This window comes from Ornithodoros turicata, chromosome 1, assembly GCF_037126465.1.
Source record: "Ornithodoros turicata isolate Travis chromosome 1, ASM3712646v1, whole genome shotgun sequence".
Taxonomy (NCBI): Eukaryota; Metazoa; Arthropoda; class Arachnida; order Ixodida; family Argasidae; genus Ornithodoros; species Ornithodoros turicata.
The window spans coordinates 198,418,388-198,438,588 of record NC_088201.1 but is presented as its reverse complement, the minus strand read 5'-3'; the positions used below and the strand labels follow the sequence as shown (position 1 = coordinate 198,438,588).

Sequence of the window (20,201 nt, the reverse complement as noted above, 5' to 3'; positions counted from 1 at the left end):
ACAGCTCATTTGCGTTACCGCTTGAGACAAGTTGACTCTCCTAGATACGGTCACTGCGGTGCTCTACAGCAGTGGTTCATAAAGTGTGTTCATAAAGTGACCCGCGGGGGCCCCTGAGAGTGTTCGCGGGGGTTGGTGTCGATCGCAGACAGCAAGAAGACCATCTAGGCCAGTACTGGTCACGCAATCTCTGAAGAAGATGATATTTATATATGACGATATATGAGAAGGCAGAAATATACTGCCTTGTGTTTGTTTGTTGTTCCTTCTTTTTTCTTCACGTCTTTTGCCTGTACCTACCTCAACCGAACTTAACAGGGGTCTTCAAATGAATTCTCAGTGGTTTGGGCGATCCGACACAACGAGAAGTTTGGGAGACGCAGCTCTAGAGGATCTCGAGCACATTATTTTTCATTGCCCACAACCCTGCTACATTGCTACCACAACATTGTTACCAGCGTTCCTGAACAGCACTGTCGGGTCTCTGAATCACCTGAACTCTCGCTCCCTCCCTCTCACGAAATTGCTTGGCCCCTGGCCAAATACAGCCCACCAACGCTCTGCCCTCAAAGCTCTTGCGTCATTTTTTTACACAGTCGGACTTGGTTTTTTTTTTTTTTTTTTGTGATGGCGCGCATAATTTCAATCCCCTCATCACCACCAGGGATTGGGAAACTCTCCATTCCTCACCTTAAAAGTAATGGTGTTGTTGTTCTGCAAAATAGACAGCCCTGCTCGCCTTCAAGTGAAAACGAAGGTGAGGTGTCTCAGTTTAATTTGCACACATGCACAAAAACACTGAAGCAATCAAAATATCGTATGCGTTTCTTACTGGCTATGAGGGAAATCTAAGACTCGGCGTACAGGACATTCATTTGCTATGTACGCCAAAGATAAACATTTTGCTCAATTGCACCCTTTTCGCACCAGTAGCAGGACATGCATCCGCAAGGTCGATCTCTGTAAATATTACACCCGTCCAACAACCACCATGCAAACTTTTTCCCGCACAGGGTGTAACGTTTAGATCCAAATTACACCGCATTTGCACCGAAAAGGGTGTTGAGAATTTGAGAGTGATCATATATCACTTTGTACATCATATCTAGTCATGTACATGGCTAGTTTGTAGGGGATCACTTGGATTCTTCTCTTGTGTATTCATTGACGTTTCATACTGCACAGGAGCGCAATTTACTATGCCTAGGATTTTTGCACCGTGCCATGCGTCGGCTATTCTTAACATGTTGATAGATGTGCTTGTGCTGTTCAAGAACTCAGGTTTAGTAAAGTATTTGTTCCCTTAACACAAGAAAGCTAAACCACCGCTACGTGTATCAGTTGCCATACCTGCAAACTAAATCCATTTCATAAAATGATCTTACGACCTCATCATACGACACGACTGCTAAAAAGATCAGTCCGTCAGAGCGGGTGGTGGGACAGCATCACTTACTGATATAACTGTCCAGACAGCGCACGGCGTTGACATGGTTTGGAAAATGAATGTGCCAATGCGTATTTTGACTTGTATTTTGGTGGTGGAGCAGCATTTGCGCCTAGCGTCATATCGACTACGGCTAATGCTTACTGTGCCCCTACAACAGCTTACCGTAATTTCACGCGTATAAGCCGCACCGCAGATAAGCCGCAGGACGCGTTTTTTGGGACGTTTTGAAAATTTTCTGGCAGATAAGCCGCACCCGCAGATAAGCCGCGGGCAGTACGAGACGACTGATTTGTGCGACAAAGGAGACCATAGAGAAGGCCATAAACCCTGTGGTCCATACTCCGGGATCGGCACAGTGTACAACAGAGGAGGTCAGTTCTGGAGTTCTACCAAAATCGGATTGTGTCCTTGTCGGGTGTTTTTCGTGGACTGATGGGTCAGTGATCTTCCAGAAGACGTGAATCACTGTCACCACTTTCCTTAAAGCTGCTTGTGGGAATGCACCAGGAAGATCAATCTACTCGAATGTGGACCCGTCCCTGTTACGCACTGTTCGTGCATCGGCAGGGCAGTGCTGTTCCAGAGACACTGTCGGCCCTTTCGTTAAAATCGGGGTATGGGGAAAATACCAGGAAAAAATAGTCATCAGATAAGCCGCACCGGTGGATAAGCCGCAGTGCGCCCGTGAGAAAAAAAAATCGCGCATAAGCCGCGGCTAATACGCGTGAAAATACGGTACTTGCCCCTTCGTTAACTTGGCGTTCTTGCTTCGTTAAAACGTTGTTCTGGGTTAATTGATCAACACTCACCTTTCGAGACCGCTTCCTCTTTCTCCTCTGGGAATCTCGTCCGCATGACATTCTGCAACCGTTGTAATGTAAATGATTAACAAATAGACACGATATACTGCGTGATATAATATCATAAACACGAAACCTCATTTCCTTTGGACCCTATTTGCACCTAGCAGTTTCTCGCTTGTTTAGGTCGGCACTCGGTAATTTCAAATCCGACCATTTCTTCCTTTGCTTTTCGTTTTTTTTAATTAACAGTAGTATGACTCACAATTCCAATAAGTACACACCTTCTATTCCCAATTATCCATAATAAAAATTGATGGAAGTTTGCCCTCCGGTGTGTCTTCAAAACACCGAAGTCCTGTTTGGTACTCCGCGAGCCAGTGGAGACCGACCCCCTCAACCGTCTTTTCTTCAGTAAAATGAATATATTTCTTGAATCTATTCACTGGACAAAACATGCATATATATTAATGCATAGATATGCATACACATGCATAAATGCATAGATATTAAATGATAATTTCATTAGCTGGAGCTGCTTGTGTCCGCCTCGTTCCAGAGATGGTCTTCATATGCCCATTCACTTTATCTCCAAAGGAGACTGGAAGACCACTGTGACCTTTTTTTTTTGCTATTCTTACTTTGTAGGTAATTGCTGGTTCTATACCGAGGCCAATGAAGTATGCAGTATTTCTAACATTGTCGAAACGAATTCTGTCGTGAGGCTTTGAGAAAATAGAATCACAACGAGGGCAATGCTCTATAATAAACTTAGTGCATTGAGGAACAAACTAAAAAGAGCCGGCGTATTGTGGGGCAACCTTGGCTGATATCTGAATAATCCAACAGGAAAGAAGCGAAAGACATAAGACTGACATCAACAATGAATTTCTGACGCAGAAAACACGTTATCAGAAGAGGAGATGACAAATCTGAAACCAAAAGAAGGAGCGACGTGAGACACAGTGATGGGACGATGCACCAAAATGGCATATCTACGAACAGTTCAACGTGTCCACGAGGCTGCGCGCAATAACAACAGAGCTATGCACTAATACCATGTGACTTTCGTAAGTGTAAGTTGCGAAACGACGCCTTCGACAGAGTCTATGGCAACTGTACACGCGTGTATGCGAGATATACGGTAACATTCGCCGCTGCTTCGCAGTCAAGTTGGGCAAGTTTCCCTTCTTGAAAAGGCTTACATATTACATAGAGGAGTATGCAAGATTGGAACTGCCTCTGAAGCTAAGGAAGCCCAGCAAGAGTAACCCAATGATGACGTCACCCAGTCACACGAATGGAATTGCAGCGCTGGCGATTGTCTCCGACGTCGTCTGCTGCGTCTTCGCACTGCAATATACTAAGTGAAAATTGAACGGTAAATACGCCGACCTTCGCCTACTAGTGTGAGCTCTGATGCGACCATGTCGCGTTGAACACATGTTACACTCCTGTCTGTACGAGAATGTCCGACGCTAAACAGAGACAACACTGCACAGGCCGACCACAGATTCCTGCGACCAGCAGACGCCGTTCCTTCCGCACCGGTCGGTTGCCAAGAGCCGTCCAGCCACTCTCTGACTGGATTTGTTCTTGCCAAAGGCCGCTACTGATTGGCCTTGTCCAAGTGATGTTTTATCCCATTTCCAGAGCGGTAATACCGGAATATTCTCAATATATGCCTTCTCTTCCTATGTGTTACAGCAAACCTGCATAGGAACAACTCCAGTAACCCGCCTCGGATTTTTCGGCGTTATTGTCACTGACGAGCGTGAAGTAAAGAGGCACTATCGTATCGGAATCTACTGCGACGGATGTAACAGTCGCTTTAAGCAATTTCCGGTGGGCGCTTTCCCGGGCACCACAGAGACTCTACCCCTGTGCCTCCGGAGACGTCTGTAAGAAACTGGGTGTCTGGTCATTAATGAGACCTGTCTATACCTGTAGCCATAGCTGGGCGAACTCACTCATGAGGGCCCTCATGAGTGCCCCTCACCCTCACCTCACGCCTTTGAGGTGAGGGTGAGTGAGGGCAAGCCCGCGATCAGGCCATCCGTGAGTGCACTCATGAGGTTCTTGCCCTCATGAAGTCTCCTGTGAGTGCACTCATGAGGTTTTGCCCCTCATGAGACCTCCTGTGAGTGCACTCATGAGGTTTTGCCACCTCATGAGACCTCCTATGAGTGCACTCATGAGGTCTGAGGGGCGCCAGGTCTGTGTGAGTGAAGTCACTGGTGAGGCCTGAGGGGTGTGAGGCCAGTATGAGTTCATTCAGAAATGAGGTTCAATGACGCTTACGAGACGTGGGCAAGTTATGAAGGCACTACTGATATGGTTCCAGCGATCCAGCTACCGACAGAGTGCACTTTAAAGGGCTGGTGTTCCGTTTTTAGCAATTTTGTCTACGTCGCGCTGGGAACACAGGTAAGCGCCCTGAACTGACGGATTAATTGGTGATATGGTTCCAGCGACCTAACTACACGCAGTGTGCACTTTAAAGGGCTGATGTGCCCGTTTTTAGCAATTTCGTCTACGTCGCGCTGGCAACACAGCAAAGCGTCCTGAGCTGACGGATTAGTTGGTGATATGGTTCCATCGACCCACCTACAAGCAGTGTGCACTTTAAAGGGCTGGTGTGCCCGTTTTTAGCAGTTTCGTATCTGTCGCGCTGAGAACAGAGCAAAGCGTCTTGGCTGACTGATTACTTGGTGACATGGTTCCAGCCACCGAACTACCGGCAGGGTGCACTTTAAAGGGCTGGTGTGCCCGTTTTTAGCAATTTCGTCTACGTCGCGCTGGGAACACACGAACGAACGCTGGGAACGAAATTGCTAAAAACCGGCGCAACTGCCCTTTAAAGCGCACGCTCTCGATAGTTGGGTCGCTGGAACCATATCACGAAGTAATCAGTCGGCTCAGGAGGCTTTGCAGTGTTCCCAGCGCGACGTAGACGAAATTGCTCAAGATGGGCACACCAGCCCTTTAAAGTGCGCCCTGCCTGTATATGCGTCGATGGAACCATATCGCCAACTAATCAGTCAGCTCAGGACGATTTGCTGTGTTCCCAGCGCGACGTAGACGAAATTGCTAAAAACGTGCACACCAGCCCTTTAAAGTGCACCCTGCCTGTAGTTGGGTCGCTGGAACCATATCGCCAAGTAATCAGTCAGCTCAGGACGCTTTGCTGTGTTCCCAGCGCAACATAGATGAAATTGGTAAAAACGTGCACACCAGCCCTTTAAATGCACCCTCCCGGTAGTTGGGTCGCTGGAACCATATCGCCAAGTAGTCAGTCAGCTCAGGACGCTTTGCTGTGTTCCCAGCGCGACATAGACTAAATCTGTAAAAACGTGCACACCAGCCCTTTAAAGTGCACCCTGCCTGTAGTTGGGTCGTTGGAACCATATCGCCAAGTAATCAGTCAGCTCAGGACGCTTTGCTGTGTTCCCAGCGCGACGTAGACTAAATTTGTAAAAACGTGCACACCAGCCCTTTAAAGTGCACCCTGCCTGTAGTTAGGTCGCTGGAACCATATCGCAAAGTAATCAGTCAGCTCAGGACGCTTTGCTGTGTTCCCAGCGCGACGTAGACGAAATTGCTAAATACGTGCACACCAGCCCTTTAAAGTGTACACAGCCAGTGGTTGTGTCGCTGGAACCACATCATGCGTCATTTGACCTCATTTCTGAATGCCCTCATACTGACCTCACATACCTCAGGCCTCACCAGTGACTTCACTCACAGAGACCTGGCGCCCCTCAGACCTCATGAGTGCACTCACGGGAGGTCTCATGAGGGACACAACCTCATGAGTGCACTCACAGGAGACATTATGAGGGTAAGACCCTCAGGGCTTGCGTTTGTGAGTGCCATGAGTGTGAGGACGAGTGAGGGCCTGTGCTCGTGAGGGCGGTGAGGGTGAGGGCGATTGAGGGCATGTGTCTATGAGGGCCGTGAGGGTGAGGGTGAGTGAAGGCCTGTGCTCGTGAGGGCGGTGAGGGTGAGGGCGATTGAGGGCATGTGTTTGTGAGGGCCGTGAGGGCGAGGGCGAGTGAGGGCATGTGCTCGTGAGGGCGGTGAGGGTGAGGGCGATTGAGGGCATGTGTTTGTGAGGGCCGTGAGGGCGAGGGCGAGTGAGGGCATGTGCTCGTGAGGGCGGTGAGGGTGAGGGCGAGTGAGGGCATGTGCCCGTGAGGGCCGTGAGGGTGAGGGCGAGTGAGGTTTCACCAAAATGCCCACCTATGCCTGTAGCTCAGCACACTTTTTGGCTCTCTGCCCATCAGGAGCTGAAATACGGTTCCGTTTTATTCCTTGCATCCTAAACTATATTTCACGTGTATTTACAGAGCACCACCACTAACGGGAAACTGAAGTGGATTGGATTGGAACGGATATTCTCTAGCGACTTGCCAACCTAATGAGGCTCCAATTTTGTGGTCAGTTTTATCGACACCACCTGGATTTAGAGGGTTAGATTGGAGGGGTGCAGAACAGCAGAACTGATCGGCTGCTGGACCCGCTTGATGGAACATACAGGGTGTTTCAACTAAGAGTGAACCCCTATTTATTATAGAAATGTACTTGAGATAAAGATTAGAAACCTCTGCGTCATACTTGTGAAGGTTTCTGCCTCCTAAACAGGTTGTTTCCGTCAATGTATCTCATTAATTTGTCTAATTAGCTTAGTTAAACTAAAGCTATTCTCAAGGAAAAGTAACTTTTTTTGCGCTCATTAGAAAGCTCTGGCCACAACACCCAATTTCAGTCAGAATTACAGGGTCTTTCACAATCTTTCCATAAAATTTTGACACCCGATAACACGCAAAAACAAATCGAAAAACCATTGCTCGTCAAGGGGCCTCGTCTAGCGAAATTACCCTGAAGCCAGGTCCAACCCTGTATGCTCTATGACTGGGGAGTAAAACCCTAGACAGGGACAGCAGACAAATGCTCTCCCTGCCTTGGGTCTTACGCACCACGAGCTTGTAATCGCAATTCGCTCTTGTCGATCATGCTTTATGACTTCGCTGATTATCAGTTACTCATGGCTACGAAGAGATAAGCTTGTGAAGGCAAAATAAGTGATTTCATCCGGTCCCCGCCTTCCCTTTTTTCTTCTGTTTTCTCATGCTGTTTCCATGCGCAGTGGGAGTGTCTTCGGGCAGAGACGATAGTCCCGGCGCCGTGAAATCCGAAACCGCGCTTGCAGAGATGGCAAGTTTCCGGGTGTCGAATTTTTGTGGAAAGATTGTGAAAGATCCTGTAATTGTGACTGAAATTGGGTGTTGTGGCCATCGGCCTTCTAATTAGCGCAAAAAAGTTACCTTTCCATGAGAATTTTTTGCTTCAATTAAACTACTTAGACAAGTTAATGAGGTGCACTGATGGAAACCACCTGCTCGTGCGGCAAAAACCTTCACAGGTATTACGCAGGAAGTTTCTAATTTTGATCTCAAGTACATTCTATAATAAGTAAGGGTCACTCTTAAGTGAAATACCATGTATAGCGGGTGTTGTGTTTTAATTATGAAACATGACAGCAATCATGAACGGGAAATGATGTGCACACGGATAAAATTCTGCCATGCCATGCAAGCTTTTAGGCATACGCAGGGTTATTCTTCATATTTGCTACCGATCTTTGTCTATACGAGGCCTTACAGAACACAGTTTTTTCACGTAAACATCGATGGTGAAGCGTAGTTTGAAGACAAATTACAAGATAACTACAAGATCATATGAACTTACAGATAAAAATATATGTGATTTATGAAACAATGTTGTCACAAAATTCTCACTTCGCCGTTCGAAGCTACGGCGACATTTTTGGGGAAATTCTGGAGTCATGGTGGTCTCCATGAAAAGAAGCAGCGGAGAAAAGACGCTAAAGTTTGATTGACAGGTCGAGACACTTTTTAGGCTTCCCTTAATGGGAAAGTTCCCTTTAATATACGACAATGCCACATTTAACGGCGCTTTCAGACATCCCCTGGGAACTGCACCAGCACGCACTCAATAGGCGATTTCAGATATTGCCCTTGTGCTCCGCACGGGGGCCCTCCGTCGCCCAAGTCACGCGCATGGCGCAATGCGTTGTGGGAAATGGTTTGCATTCGTGCTCGTCATCCTGTTGCTTGAAGGCGCGGGAGGTGAAGGAGAGAGAAAACCGAAACCGTTTGTGCTCTTGTTCTTCTCTCTGACTCATGAAAACTAAATCCCAAGGTGCAGCGGGGCTTTCGCAACACGGCGCTCTCTGGTGGGCCATCCATGCAGTTTCTGAAATCGTCTATTCCGTCAATATGGCAAAGGGTAGTCAAGTTGGAACTGGGAGTTCACTTGCAATTGACAATGATGAGTTTCACGATTATTTCAGGCATCGGAGCAGGAGGTATGTGTCCTTCCATGACAGAGCACGAATAAGACGTCTTTACCAAAAATGAGTTAGTAAAGCACAGTAAACCATGCGTGTTATACCTTGATGGATGTGGGACCGTAATCCGTCATATTGTTCGCTAAACGCATTCGGGAGGCACCGGCACAACTTATGAGGACACATCACCGAACGCCGTAGGAATGTTCGTGTTAGTAGCTGTGCCACGTTTCACCCATGACATCTCACGATTACTAACTGGCGACATCTGATGGTCGGGGAAATACATATATGAGAGTTGCTGCGGCATTTGGAAATTCGAAGCGACCATGTCGATACCGCCACAAAGAACGGTTCATGTAGCATACTCTTGTCCAGGCATTGGCATGTAAGCCGTAACTTGCGTCATTTGCCGGAATTGCAACCGTCTTCCGCTGTTTGGGAAGGCGCGCAGGGATTGCAACCTGGAACGCGTTCCCGAAGTTAAGGCGCATTCCGAAACGCCACATGGAAGACGACAGAAGTCCGTGCCCAGGCGCCGTCCATGCGGTTGCCCCTTGAACGACTGACGATGGCGGAAGGTATCGACTAACCAACCAAAGCGAAGAGCAAGTGGCGGGTCCGTGGTGTATGAGAACAAATGAATGGCCTGTAGCGCGCGTGTCTCGCTTCCATCGCCAACGTCGGGTTATCTCAGTGCTTACATTGCTTACACTATTGGCGTTCTGCGTTCGCCTCTTCCCCATCCGAAGGCTCACGTCATTGAGAGCGACGCGGTGTCGGAATCGGATGGCGCATACGATTTTCTCAAACTCCCTGTTTACAGACACAACCTGCACTGTTAAAAGTGAACTTCACCGCATAGCAACGGCCATAGCCGGAAGTGGGAACCGGGAATTAGATCATGTTGTATCCTGATTTCTTGGAAATGAGAGGAGCCGCCTATCTGAGACACATTATGTATGGCCCAGGTAGGCGCCTCCTCCTGCTTTGAACAAATAGGACACAGAAGGATATCATATGGCATGAGACTTGACTAGAAACGTGCTATGTGGTGAAGTTCTGTGTTAACAGTGTGTACTAAAACCCTGACCGGAATATTAACTTTTCAGAGTTTTAGCTCATCGGAAGGAGCTCACAGTAACAATTTCGAAAACATGATAAGGCAATCATATTGTTTCGTTGAAGCCAGCAACATCACGTTGCTAAGATTGGATTTAAATCATCATTTTCGTTGATTCCCTCCCATGTTATAAAACTCAATAATACTTCTGTCGTATGCCTTTCACCTATTGCGTATACGTGCTACAGTGTTTGAGCTCGTAGATGAAGATTGCGTGACGAATTTTGAAGCTTATGTATTTTGTTCCGACCTGTATAGGGGTGCTAGGCTTTGCTCCGCATTGTATGGTAAATTGTTGTTTACACCATGGCATCAATGGCCAGGGTGGCCACGTCGAAATCCTGAAAAGCCCGCAACGTGCAATGAGAAAGTAGCTAAAAGTGGCCAATTTCTCGTGCATGTAGACAATTGCGTAGTCAATAGTGTGTAGGCATCACATCACATAGAGTGACCTGATGTCCTCAAAGGAAATCGTAATACGAATTCGAAGCTGCTGCTGAGTACTCTCGTATGATACAGCAACGTTTTAAAACAACATTCCGACGGGATCTAGCATACTCATCGCAAACACCTCGAGGGCCGAGGGCAGTTGACTTTGTGCGCGTCGATTCCAAAACGGTGGTAGCGAATTAATTACCATTGATCACTGACCACGGCAAGAGAATTTAATGGGAGTAACTGGAAGTTTCGTTAAATGCCCGATGTTGAGAGCATGGCGGAATTTAATCTACGCCAGAACAAGGATACGACATACTCTAACGGACCAACGATGCGTGCCCGTGGTAGATGTGAACCGTCTGAGCGATCACCTGGAAGGCGCGGTGCAGACGATCTCCGAAACAATTGTCTGCGAAGCCAGCGCGCTGCGCTTTGATTGGCGTGCAAAAGTACGTCACCATGATGTTTCTTTGCAACTACCACTTTCCCAGTTGCAGGGGCAGTGCTAACACATAAAACTCGTCTATTTAATATATATCAGGAGTGGAAATGTATTATAATGCAAAGTATTATAATAGTGTTACTGTAATCCTTCTTGTATTATTATTACGGGTGTATCCCGTTTGAAGCCATTAAAAATAATATTTCAAAAATAAACGCGTAAGTATCCACTCTTCAAAATATATCTCCCAGAATATACGCTTAAAAAAACGCACAAAAATAATCGCCGAAATATCCCCGTTTAAATATAAACGCTAAGGAATCCACGGTTAAGAATATATCGTTAAAAATAAATCGTTTCAGGATCCCCCCAAATCCACCCTACGGTTGCTAGAGTCATGTGGGATGGCCCAAATCAAGGTGAACTGCAAGCAAGGGGCTTAACCTAACCTCACAGGACGAAACTAGCCTAAACTATCCCAAACTAACCGAAACCAAACTAAACTAACCTAACATAACATGATCTAACCCGGCGCAAATTGCAATCAGTCCGCCTCCGTGCTAGATGGTGAGGGGATTTTGAAACAGTTTATTTTTAATGGTGGATTATTAAACGGTGATCTCTAAACGGGGATAGTAAGCGGTTTATTTTAGGTGATACATTTTTAACCGTGTATTTTTTAAGCGGATTATTCTTGAATGATTTATTCTTAAACGTTTATTCTTGATGGTGGATTTAGGGGACACCCCCCCCCTCCACGCCATCACACATTGTTACAGTTCCACTTCCCCATTGGCTTTACCACTGTTATGCCTGCTGCCCTGTTCTCATCAAAGTAATCGCACTCAATTGCCTTGTGCCTCCCCTGTCATTGGTCGTTACGTGAAGAAGGCTAAAAAACAGAAATAGATGGCACGTAGGTTAAAAAGCGATAAAAACCGGGCTGTTTGGTGGTACATCCTAGAAGCGATAAAACCCCGGTGCAGGTGACGCAAAGAGACAAAACAGACGAAGCAGTGACTGACAAACAACTTTAATGGCCAGACACAGCCATGGGCGCCGCTAGGATTTGCTCCGGGGGGGGGGGGGCAAACCTACCTCGGCCCGTGTGGGGGGCGGGACATATGGGTGCCGCGAGTGCAGGGCGGGAGTGGAGGTGTTCGGGTATTCCTCTAGCTCTGGATGTCGAATGCGCCCGCAACCATATTGTTTTGGCTCAGTTTTGGCTCAGTAACCCTATGCTTCGGAATTTTTACGTTTTACCTTTTTTTCGGCAATGTCATCACTTGTCCGTGCCAAGCCAAGGCTAGCTCCTGATTTTTTTGTTTCATACTACGTTTGCTGTCGCTACCCCTGCTACCCTTTCCGTCAGCGATTATATAATAGGAGATAAATATCCTTAGTCGGCATAATGTACAGCAGGCCATGCCACTCACCCGTAACTGCTCACATGAAGAGCCAGTCATTTAATTAACGAGGAACAGAAGGTTCGTTACGCACCGCACCAAGCTAACCACGTAAAAAAAGAAAAGAAAGAAAAAGTGATTGTGTTCAAATGACCATGTTAGATGGGCCAGGGAGCCTGGGGCCAGGGGGGGGGGGAGGCAAGCGACGCCCGACTCCTAGTGGCAGCCAATGCCATCATGCTGTAATCACAAAGTTATCACGCAAACAGGAGCACCAACTAAACGCCTCCCAGTAACCAGAATTGCTCCAGCACTTAGTGATTTGGTTTTGGCTAAGGTAGATAGGGCTGCTTCTGGGAGCTTGGGGGGTGGGAGATTTGGGGTTGAATTTATTACTACGTATGTTAATGACTTTTTGGTATGTGTGGGTATGTAAGGAAATGAATCGGGTATACAGGGTTTGTTTGTTGGAGAGGGTTTAGATTTAAAGTTTACTGTGGAAAGGGAAGAAAATGGTCAAATTCAGTACTTGGATCTTCGGATTTCTTCTCGTGGGATTGGAGTATGTTGGGAATATTGGCAGCGATGTGAAAAAAAAACCTTTAACGCCTTTTGAGTCCAATATCTCAAAAACTGTAAAAGCTGGAGTTGCTAAATATTTGATAGAAAACGCTTTGGTGAGGTCGTGTGTTCACAAGGTGGGGTCGAGCTGCATGGAGCAGGTCACTAGGCTTGAGGACGCTGGATATCCTTGGAATATAATCAGTGATGTCGTAAAAAGGTTGGTAAAGGAACCTTGTGATCCTCACGTGCGATGTGAACAGAGAGATTGGAGGGGGGTTGGAGTGATGCCGTATGTTCATCAGGCCACCCATCGCCTAAAAAAGGTAGCCTGTAGGCATGGTGCTGATGTGGTTTTCAAAAGGGGTCATTGGCTCAGGTCTTTGATTGCTAGGGTTAACCGGACAAAAAGAGGGGGTTGTCATGTAAAACACGTAGATCCTTTTGTGACTTGCACTGTTTGTGTTGTTTATTCAATTCCCTTGTCTTGTGGGTGCCAGTATATTGGTCAAACTAAACGTTGTGTTAATGTATGTCTGATGGAACACAGAGCAAGGGGTATGGTAAGCTGGCGGAACGCTTAAGAACCTGTTCCGGGTGCGAGCCGCTGTTCAAAAAACAAAAGTGTTGTTTAAAAGTAATAAGTTAGGTGTTCTTCTTTATAAGGAAGCTTTTTTGATAAAACAGGCTGGAGATAGTTGCATTAGCGTGCCTTCCGTGTTGGTAACGGATACAATTTCAGCAGTTCATTGATAACTAACTCGAATTCTGGTTCCTGCGAGTCGTTTACTTGGTGCTCCTGTTTGCGTGATAACTTTGTGATAATTTTGTGATTACAGCATGATGGCCTTGGCTGCCACTAGGGGTCGGATGTGTGCAGTTGGTGTATTTAAGCTGTGTCTCTGCCATTAAACTTGTTTGTCAGTCAGTGCTTCGTCTGTTTTGTCTCTCTGTGTCCCCTGCACCGGGGTTTTATCGCTTTTAGGATAGATGGCACGAGCACTTTTGGTCTTGCAATGTTTATGCCCCTCAGCGTGCCCACATCACCCATATCACAAGACCGCCCTTGCGTGTTCTTGTTGGAAGCGGAAGGCTGTATTGTGAAAGAAAAATGTGTGTGGCGGTGAAGAAAAGGGTCCCTGTGTAATCTATTTGCTCTGCGCAGGACAGTTTAAACTCTGCAGGTGATACGAAAAATAAAATACATGTGCGTGAGTGTTGTTCCTTTACGCATTAGCGGATGGAGACAATGGTTGACTTGTGATGTAAAGTAATCGAAGTGGATTACTTTTAATGCGTTGATATTACAGCCATCGCCAACCAATAATCGCGGCATGGTCGGCGGGTCCGCGGCGCGCATGCGCGGTGAGTGTAGAAGGAAGGACAGGCTGTGTGGAGAGTGCAACGCGCGACGCCGCCACGGTGGGGGCAAGGGGATAAAACTCGTGAGTTCCTTTGCAGACTAAACTGAGGCGCTGCGAGCTTTTGGCGTTATCAAACGTCATGAAACGTCATCATTCTTACGTTGAAGAGGGAGTTCTCTACTCTCACCAGCCCATTGGCTCCTGCAGCCGCTCCCACGGTATGCGTGCGCACATTGGTCGATTTGAAATTATACACTTTCCGTGGCGCGCGTAAGCTGGTGGCGCCGTGTCGGCGCTGCGGAGTAGCTCGACGTAAAGTTTCGAAATATGGTAGGTGCAGCAGGGGCGCAAGTAAAGCATCCATGCTTGGTACCGCCTTGGATGGGTTTTACTGTGGTTCCATTAACATGTTGTCGATACCGACCCTTTCAAACTCGGAGCCTCTTGGATAGTTCTTCAAGTCAATTCAGTGATAGATAAGTGGAAGGCAGCTCCGCTTCTCTCGCTTGGTGCAATAACGATTCAAGAAGGACCAATACTGTGTTTTTCCGCCATCCACTCGATGACGGGTAATTCAGTTCCTATTCCATTCTACCCCTTTGCATAGCATAGCACCACACCTGTGGCTTTCTTGCTCAGGTATAAGCACTCAACTCATATCTGCTTCAGAAAAGCACCTGCATGGATACAGTAGAATGGATAAGCCACTCTGGGTGGTTGGAACATCATCATTCAGCATAACAGCTGCACAAGTTCATTTGCGACGGGTCAACCAGACGCCTAGGCAAACAGCAAAGGGATATGAACATGTTCTCTGTAATGCTGGATCTGTGAATGTGTGTGCCTGTGCACTCAATATACTGTTGTTCTACTGTGAAGTATTCCACGTCGACGGGTTCAGAAATCCTTGCGTGGGTCCGCCTTGGGTGAATGCTGCGCGAACGAGCGGCGGCGAAAGAAGGCTGCGAGACGGCGCGCCAAACTCAATTGGAGTGAGCTCGAAAGGCTCGTTCGGCTGCAAATGCTGTCTTGAGTTAGCTTTCTGTAGGGTCGTGTGAAAGGTTGTGTGCGTTTGTGACTGCCTGTATAGCGTTGTGAAGGAGTTCGCAAATAGTTTTCAAGTTTTAATGCTAACGCTTTTGCGTCGGATCCACCGATAGATCAACCATGATATTTTTTATTTTTTATTTTTTTACGAACACGGCCATTGGTGACTAATAATTCACAAGGCACAAACTTGAGACAATTTTTAGGTCTTAAGAATGCTATGGTCTTTGTTAACATATCAAGACTGTAGGTTGATATCGATTGGTCGGTTGTCGAATATTTGTCGGTTTATCAATTTTAGATGTGAGTGATGAGCCTGCTCATTTTTTGCCGTTTCTCTCCAGTTTGAAGCGCTGGAAAAGGAGGCGGAAAGGCTCATTATTTCCCACAATCATAAACACTAACTTTTTTCGTGGTTCGAAGTGGAATCTGAACTTTTAAACGGCGGCTCTAAGGGGGTGTCATAGGCTATTGGAAGCAGGCATATTCTGCACTCAATGCTCATTATTTCGAACACACTCGCAATGCAACGCAGGGAGAACAGAACGTTCGCGCTGTTTCGCTATATGCCCTAGTTGTGAGGTGCGTGTAATGAGAAGTTTCACGTCAAAATGATGAATGGATAAGCCGTAATGACAATATATCATCTGCCAATGAATATGACGTATGGAGTTTTTTTTTAATATGTCTCGCTAGGAAACGTATTTGTTGCATTAATAGCATTGTGGAGCGTATAATACAAAATCACATAACAGTGCTATTATAACCGTCCCAGCACTGTTCTAGCTTCTGTTGCGCACGCATCTGAAATCTGATCTACACTGCTCCTCTCGCAGCTGGTACAGCTTCTTGCGGTGACTTCGTAGCCGCTTTGTAAAGTTTCGTTTGCCGAGAGTTGTGTATAATTTGTGCTTTTGGTCACGTTGACTGGCCGATTCTGTTCCTGTTACCATGCATGGCGATATTACCGAAAGCTTCGGCCGCAGAATAGAGGGCCCTGCATGAGCCGACATTTCCGGGCCCGACCCGAGCGTATCGAAGAATGGCACGGCCCGGGCTGAGACCGTCATGTTCTCATTGGGCCCAGCCCGATGGCCCAGTGAATAGAGTCCTGCCCGGGCCGATGACCCGGGCCGATGGCGCGTAGATCCCGGCCTACTATTTCTAACCGTGACGTACGTGTTTCTATAGCGCTTATCAAACAAATTTAAACGTGACCATATAACAAGAGAAGACGCAGCCACAAATATACCAGAACTGTCAGTTTAACATCAGAACAGTACGAGACCAAATCAAATTCTGCTTACTCGCGCTATGCACGGACGTCGCTTTCTATCGCTCAAGCTGTAAACTAGGCTTTGTTCTGAAATAATCCTACTGCACCGTTAACGCGCTCCTTCGGTCCACCCTTGGGCCTGCGGGTTATCCAGCCGGCCTATGAAGGGCAGGCGAGGCACCCAGCGAGCTACGGCAAGGCAGGTAAGAGACTTATGAAGATCCAGAACTCGATCGCCTGTTGGGCATCATCCCCCTGTAAGTCCAACTTGTGCAAATCCACCTGCTGGAAGTTCGCTCGGCGCAACTTGTGCTGATTGTCAGATGGCAGAGGCAAGTGGCCCTGCCCTAACATGGTCCTTTGAACACAGTCACATTTTCTTTCTTTTCTTTTTTTACGTGGTTAGCTTGGTGCGGTGGGGAAACGAACTTTCTCTTCCTCGTTAATATGACTGGCTTTTCATGTGAGCAGTTACAGGTGAGTGGCATGGCGTGCTGTACATTATGCTGACTGAGGATATTTATCTTCCTGAGTACGCAATATCCAGTAGTAGTACAATTAGTACCAGATTACCAATTAGTAGTAATTAGTCCAAAATTAGTACAATAGCCTTGGCACGGACAAGGGATTGCGTTGCCCAGAGACGGCAAACATAACAATTCCGAAGCATAGGGTTACTAAGCCAAAACAATATGGTTGCGGGCGCATTCGACACCCAGAACTAGAGGAATATCCCCTTCCTTGAGCACCAGCCCGAACACCTCTGCTCCCGCCCTGCACTCGTGGCACCCGTAACCCCCCCCCCCCCCCGTCACCTCGGCCGTCATTGGTTTGCCCCCCCCCCCTGGAGAAAATCTCAGCGGCCCCCATGCGTCAGAGGAAAGAGACACGAAGAACACCCACAAAGCAGTGTAAGAGTGCACACAAGCATCAAGCGAGACACCGAAGAAAGAAGCAGATACGTCGTGCTTATACTGACGCCGCGGACATAAACAAGCTACAGGTGGGTCAACCTGCCGTAAAATCAGCGTCAAACAGCGGAGGCTGCCATCTTGTGGAACGCAGTTGCCAGACCCGGAAACCCGAAGTTCGCCAGTTACGCGGCACAAAACGCTGCTGTTGTCTTTGTCATATTTGCTTAAACAAACGAATTTTTTTGAAAAATGATGCAGTAAACAGGTAAAAGTTAGTAATAACTAACCCATGTTGCCTTCGACATTCTTAGCGATTATTGTAACGCTCGCATTGTAACGCATGCACAAGCTAGAATGATAGTTTCGGTTTCGTGGTTGTGGGTTTTTGCGTGCTACATATCTATGATATGCAGGCACATCTGGAACTACATGTTGAGTCAAAGTCTGTCTGAAATGTTTTTGATATATTTGCAAAGGAGGGGGAGGATAGAACGTTCAACACTCCGCATTACAATACTGCTAAGGGTAAAACCTAATTGATAAATGCAGACGTCCAAAGATCACGAAATGTGACCACACCTCGATGGCATAATCCTGATGTTACATATCAATGACTTGATGCTTCCTCTTTTCGTCTATCGTGATTACTCAAGCAGCTCAGTTCTAAGGTACAGCATTGACGAACTCTCACCCTCTTCCTGCACCAAAACGAGTAGCCTACACTAAGCATATATTGGTATGATGGTTGACCACAGTGGGAACAGCATACTTCTGCTCATGGAAAGCAGACTCGATATAGCATATCCCCCCGATTGGAGAAAATCTTCTTCACTGTGATGAGCATACAGGCAAAGCGCATATGTTGCTTTGCAACCACCTGTCATCTGTGCATTTTAGGTTTTCGCATAGAGACAACGCTTTGGAAGTGCACATGTTTTACTGAAGGCACAGTGCGCGTGATTTCAAAGTTCCTCGGAATGACGTGCCATTCAGACACAGGTAACGATCATGGTGCATGACAGAGCTCATGCCAGATATGTTGTACATGTCCGTACATAAACGAATTTTACTTCAAAGCAATAAGTAGTTACGTCCAGCACAGTAATGCCACTATGTGTGCACACATCTTGTGTACACAATGACGGTGTTTCACATTTCACTTCTATCAAGTAGGAAGCGTATGCGTGGAAAAAGTAACAAGCATATGGGTGGGTGAATATGAATTTTGCAAATATTAGTAACGTGTAATACAAACCATTTACTTGTTTTTTACAGCCGCACAGATTTCTGAATTGTATGCATGCCTCAACTTATGTGAAAGCGAAGCAAACAAATTTTGTTAAGAAATCTATAATCAGTGATCTACAACAAAGTAAATTTCATTTGTGCATATGCTTTGTGAACGTAATCACTGTTTCACGTCTTACGTCTAATATAGTTAAAAACGATAAAAGCCCCTGTGCAGGAAAAGACGAGAACGGAACACAAAAAAAGACGACACCATACTGAAATGCCAGCCAAAGAATTTTTATTTCGTGAAACGAAGCCTTAAATACATAAGAACCCTCCTCTCCCCCTTTATTCCCTCTCGTGTTGGACTTCCTGTTTACACCACAAAGATAAATACAGGGGTTACTGACACAGTTACTGCCTGCTTTTTTGATCTCATGCGCCTCTCGAAAGAGAAGGCTACTTTGTTCTTACACCTGAAAAAAATTTTTGGAATTCTGCCTGACATCCCACACATAATGTAAAAACCCCCCGACTCTCGGGAACACGAAGGGACAGACACAAACACGATGTCTTTTCATACAAGTCACACACGTCAAACACGAAGTCAAGTCAAACACAAAGTCAGGTTTGTGTCTGTCTCTTCGTGTTCCCTAGTCTCGGGGTTTTTACATTATGCATCATCTTCACCAGCTCGCTTGCTTCCTAGCCATTTTTTCATTTTCATATCCAAATGTCAGTAAGTGGTCCCCCAATGGACCGTATCTATTAGAGGTATTAGTTGAATGTTCTTTTAAACGGGTGTTGATGCACCTTTCAATTAAAAACAATTGAGAAAACCCCACTGCTTTATCAACTAGCCAAAACACTCGCTCTGTTTATGCAGCTTAATGATTCCTCGATATATACGTTGTCACACTTTCGTGATATAGAGTAAAGTATATGAATACGGCATTCTGCAGCTTCCTTCCCGCGGTCACCAACCAGGCCAAGTTTTAACCGTTTTTCATGTTATATCTAGTCAATCAGGCTTTCTGTTAATTCATGTGAATCACCAACCAATCCTTTTTGACGTTACGTCAATATGCTTGCATATGTTGAGAACTGAAAGGTATATGCTACGTCTGAATATGAATGTCATCAGACTGGACGGTGGGAAAGGTCTTTTACGACACAGCTAAACACACACAGTCCTTAAGCCCCTTTCTTTGAGTGTGGAAGGGGATGACGTGAACGATACGGTAGCAAAAAGAGATGCATGAAAGCGGTTCCACTTCCAAACCAGACTTTTAAGAAAAAAGTTACATGGTTGTTGAAATTGATTCATGGAGTACTTGCGAGGGATTCGAAGTGGTTATGGAACTTGCCTTATCAAATATAACCGATGACCAAATATATATTTGCGAATACATCCAGTCTACCATTATCATACACTGTGTGTTATTATTCCACAACTCAGTCGCAAACATATTTGTAGTTACGAATAGCGTTTGAAACAATTTCCATTGACAAACCTTCGCAACATAACTTTCAGGGTCGTTGCAGAAGAAAATTGTTTCACAAAGCACTTGTGACAGAAAACATTCTTCACTTGCGAAAGCGAAAACGAAGCTGCCTATTTCATGTACTGCCGTTCATTGGCAATCACAAAACCTATTCTGCGCACTAACGAAGAAGTGTTTTAGCAAACAAACGCAGGACGACTGGCATGGTCGTACAAATGTAGTCACTTCTTCGCACAATGTCGTCGTAGAGAGATGCGTCGTAGAGTTACGCT

General features: G+C 46.3%; 1 protein-coding gene across 5 annotated transcripts in view; it reads right to left on the bottom strand.

The window, feature by feature from the left end:
- Window positions 1-20,201, bottom strand: part of LOC135374993 (caspase-7-like) — an 88,629-nt gene that overhangs the window by 33,104 nt on the left and 35,324 nt on the right. For 4 of the 5 annotated variants that reach the window (XM_064607816.1, XM_064607813.1, XM_064607818.1 and 1 more), the window contains one exon: window positions 2,260-2,311. The exons of the other annotated variant lie outside the window; for it this stretch is intronic. Coding sequence is in view for 3 of the 4 variants with exons in the window: in XM_064607813.1 (XP_064463883.1) it covers window positions 2,260-2,311 (52 nt within the window). In the remaining variant the exon portion in view is untranslated. The remainder of the gene's footprint in view (window positions 1-2,259; window positions 2,312-20,201) is intronic. 5 annotated transcript variants of the gene reach the window in all.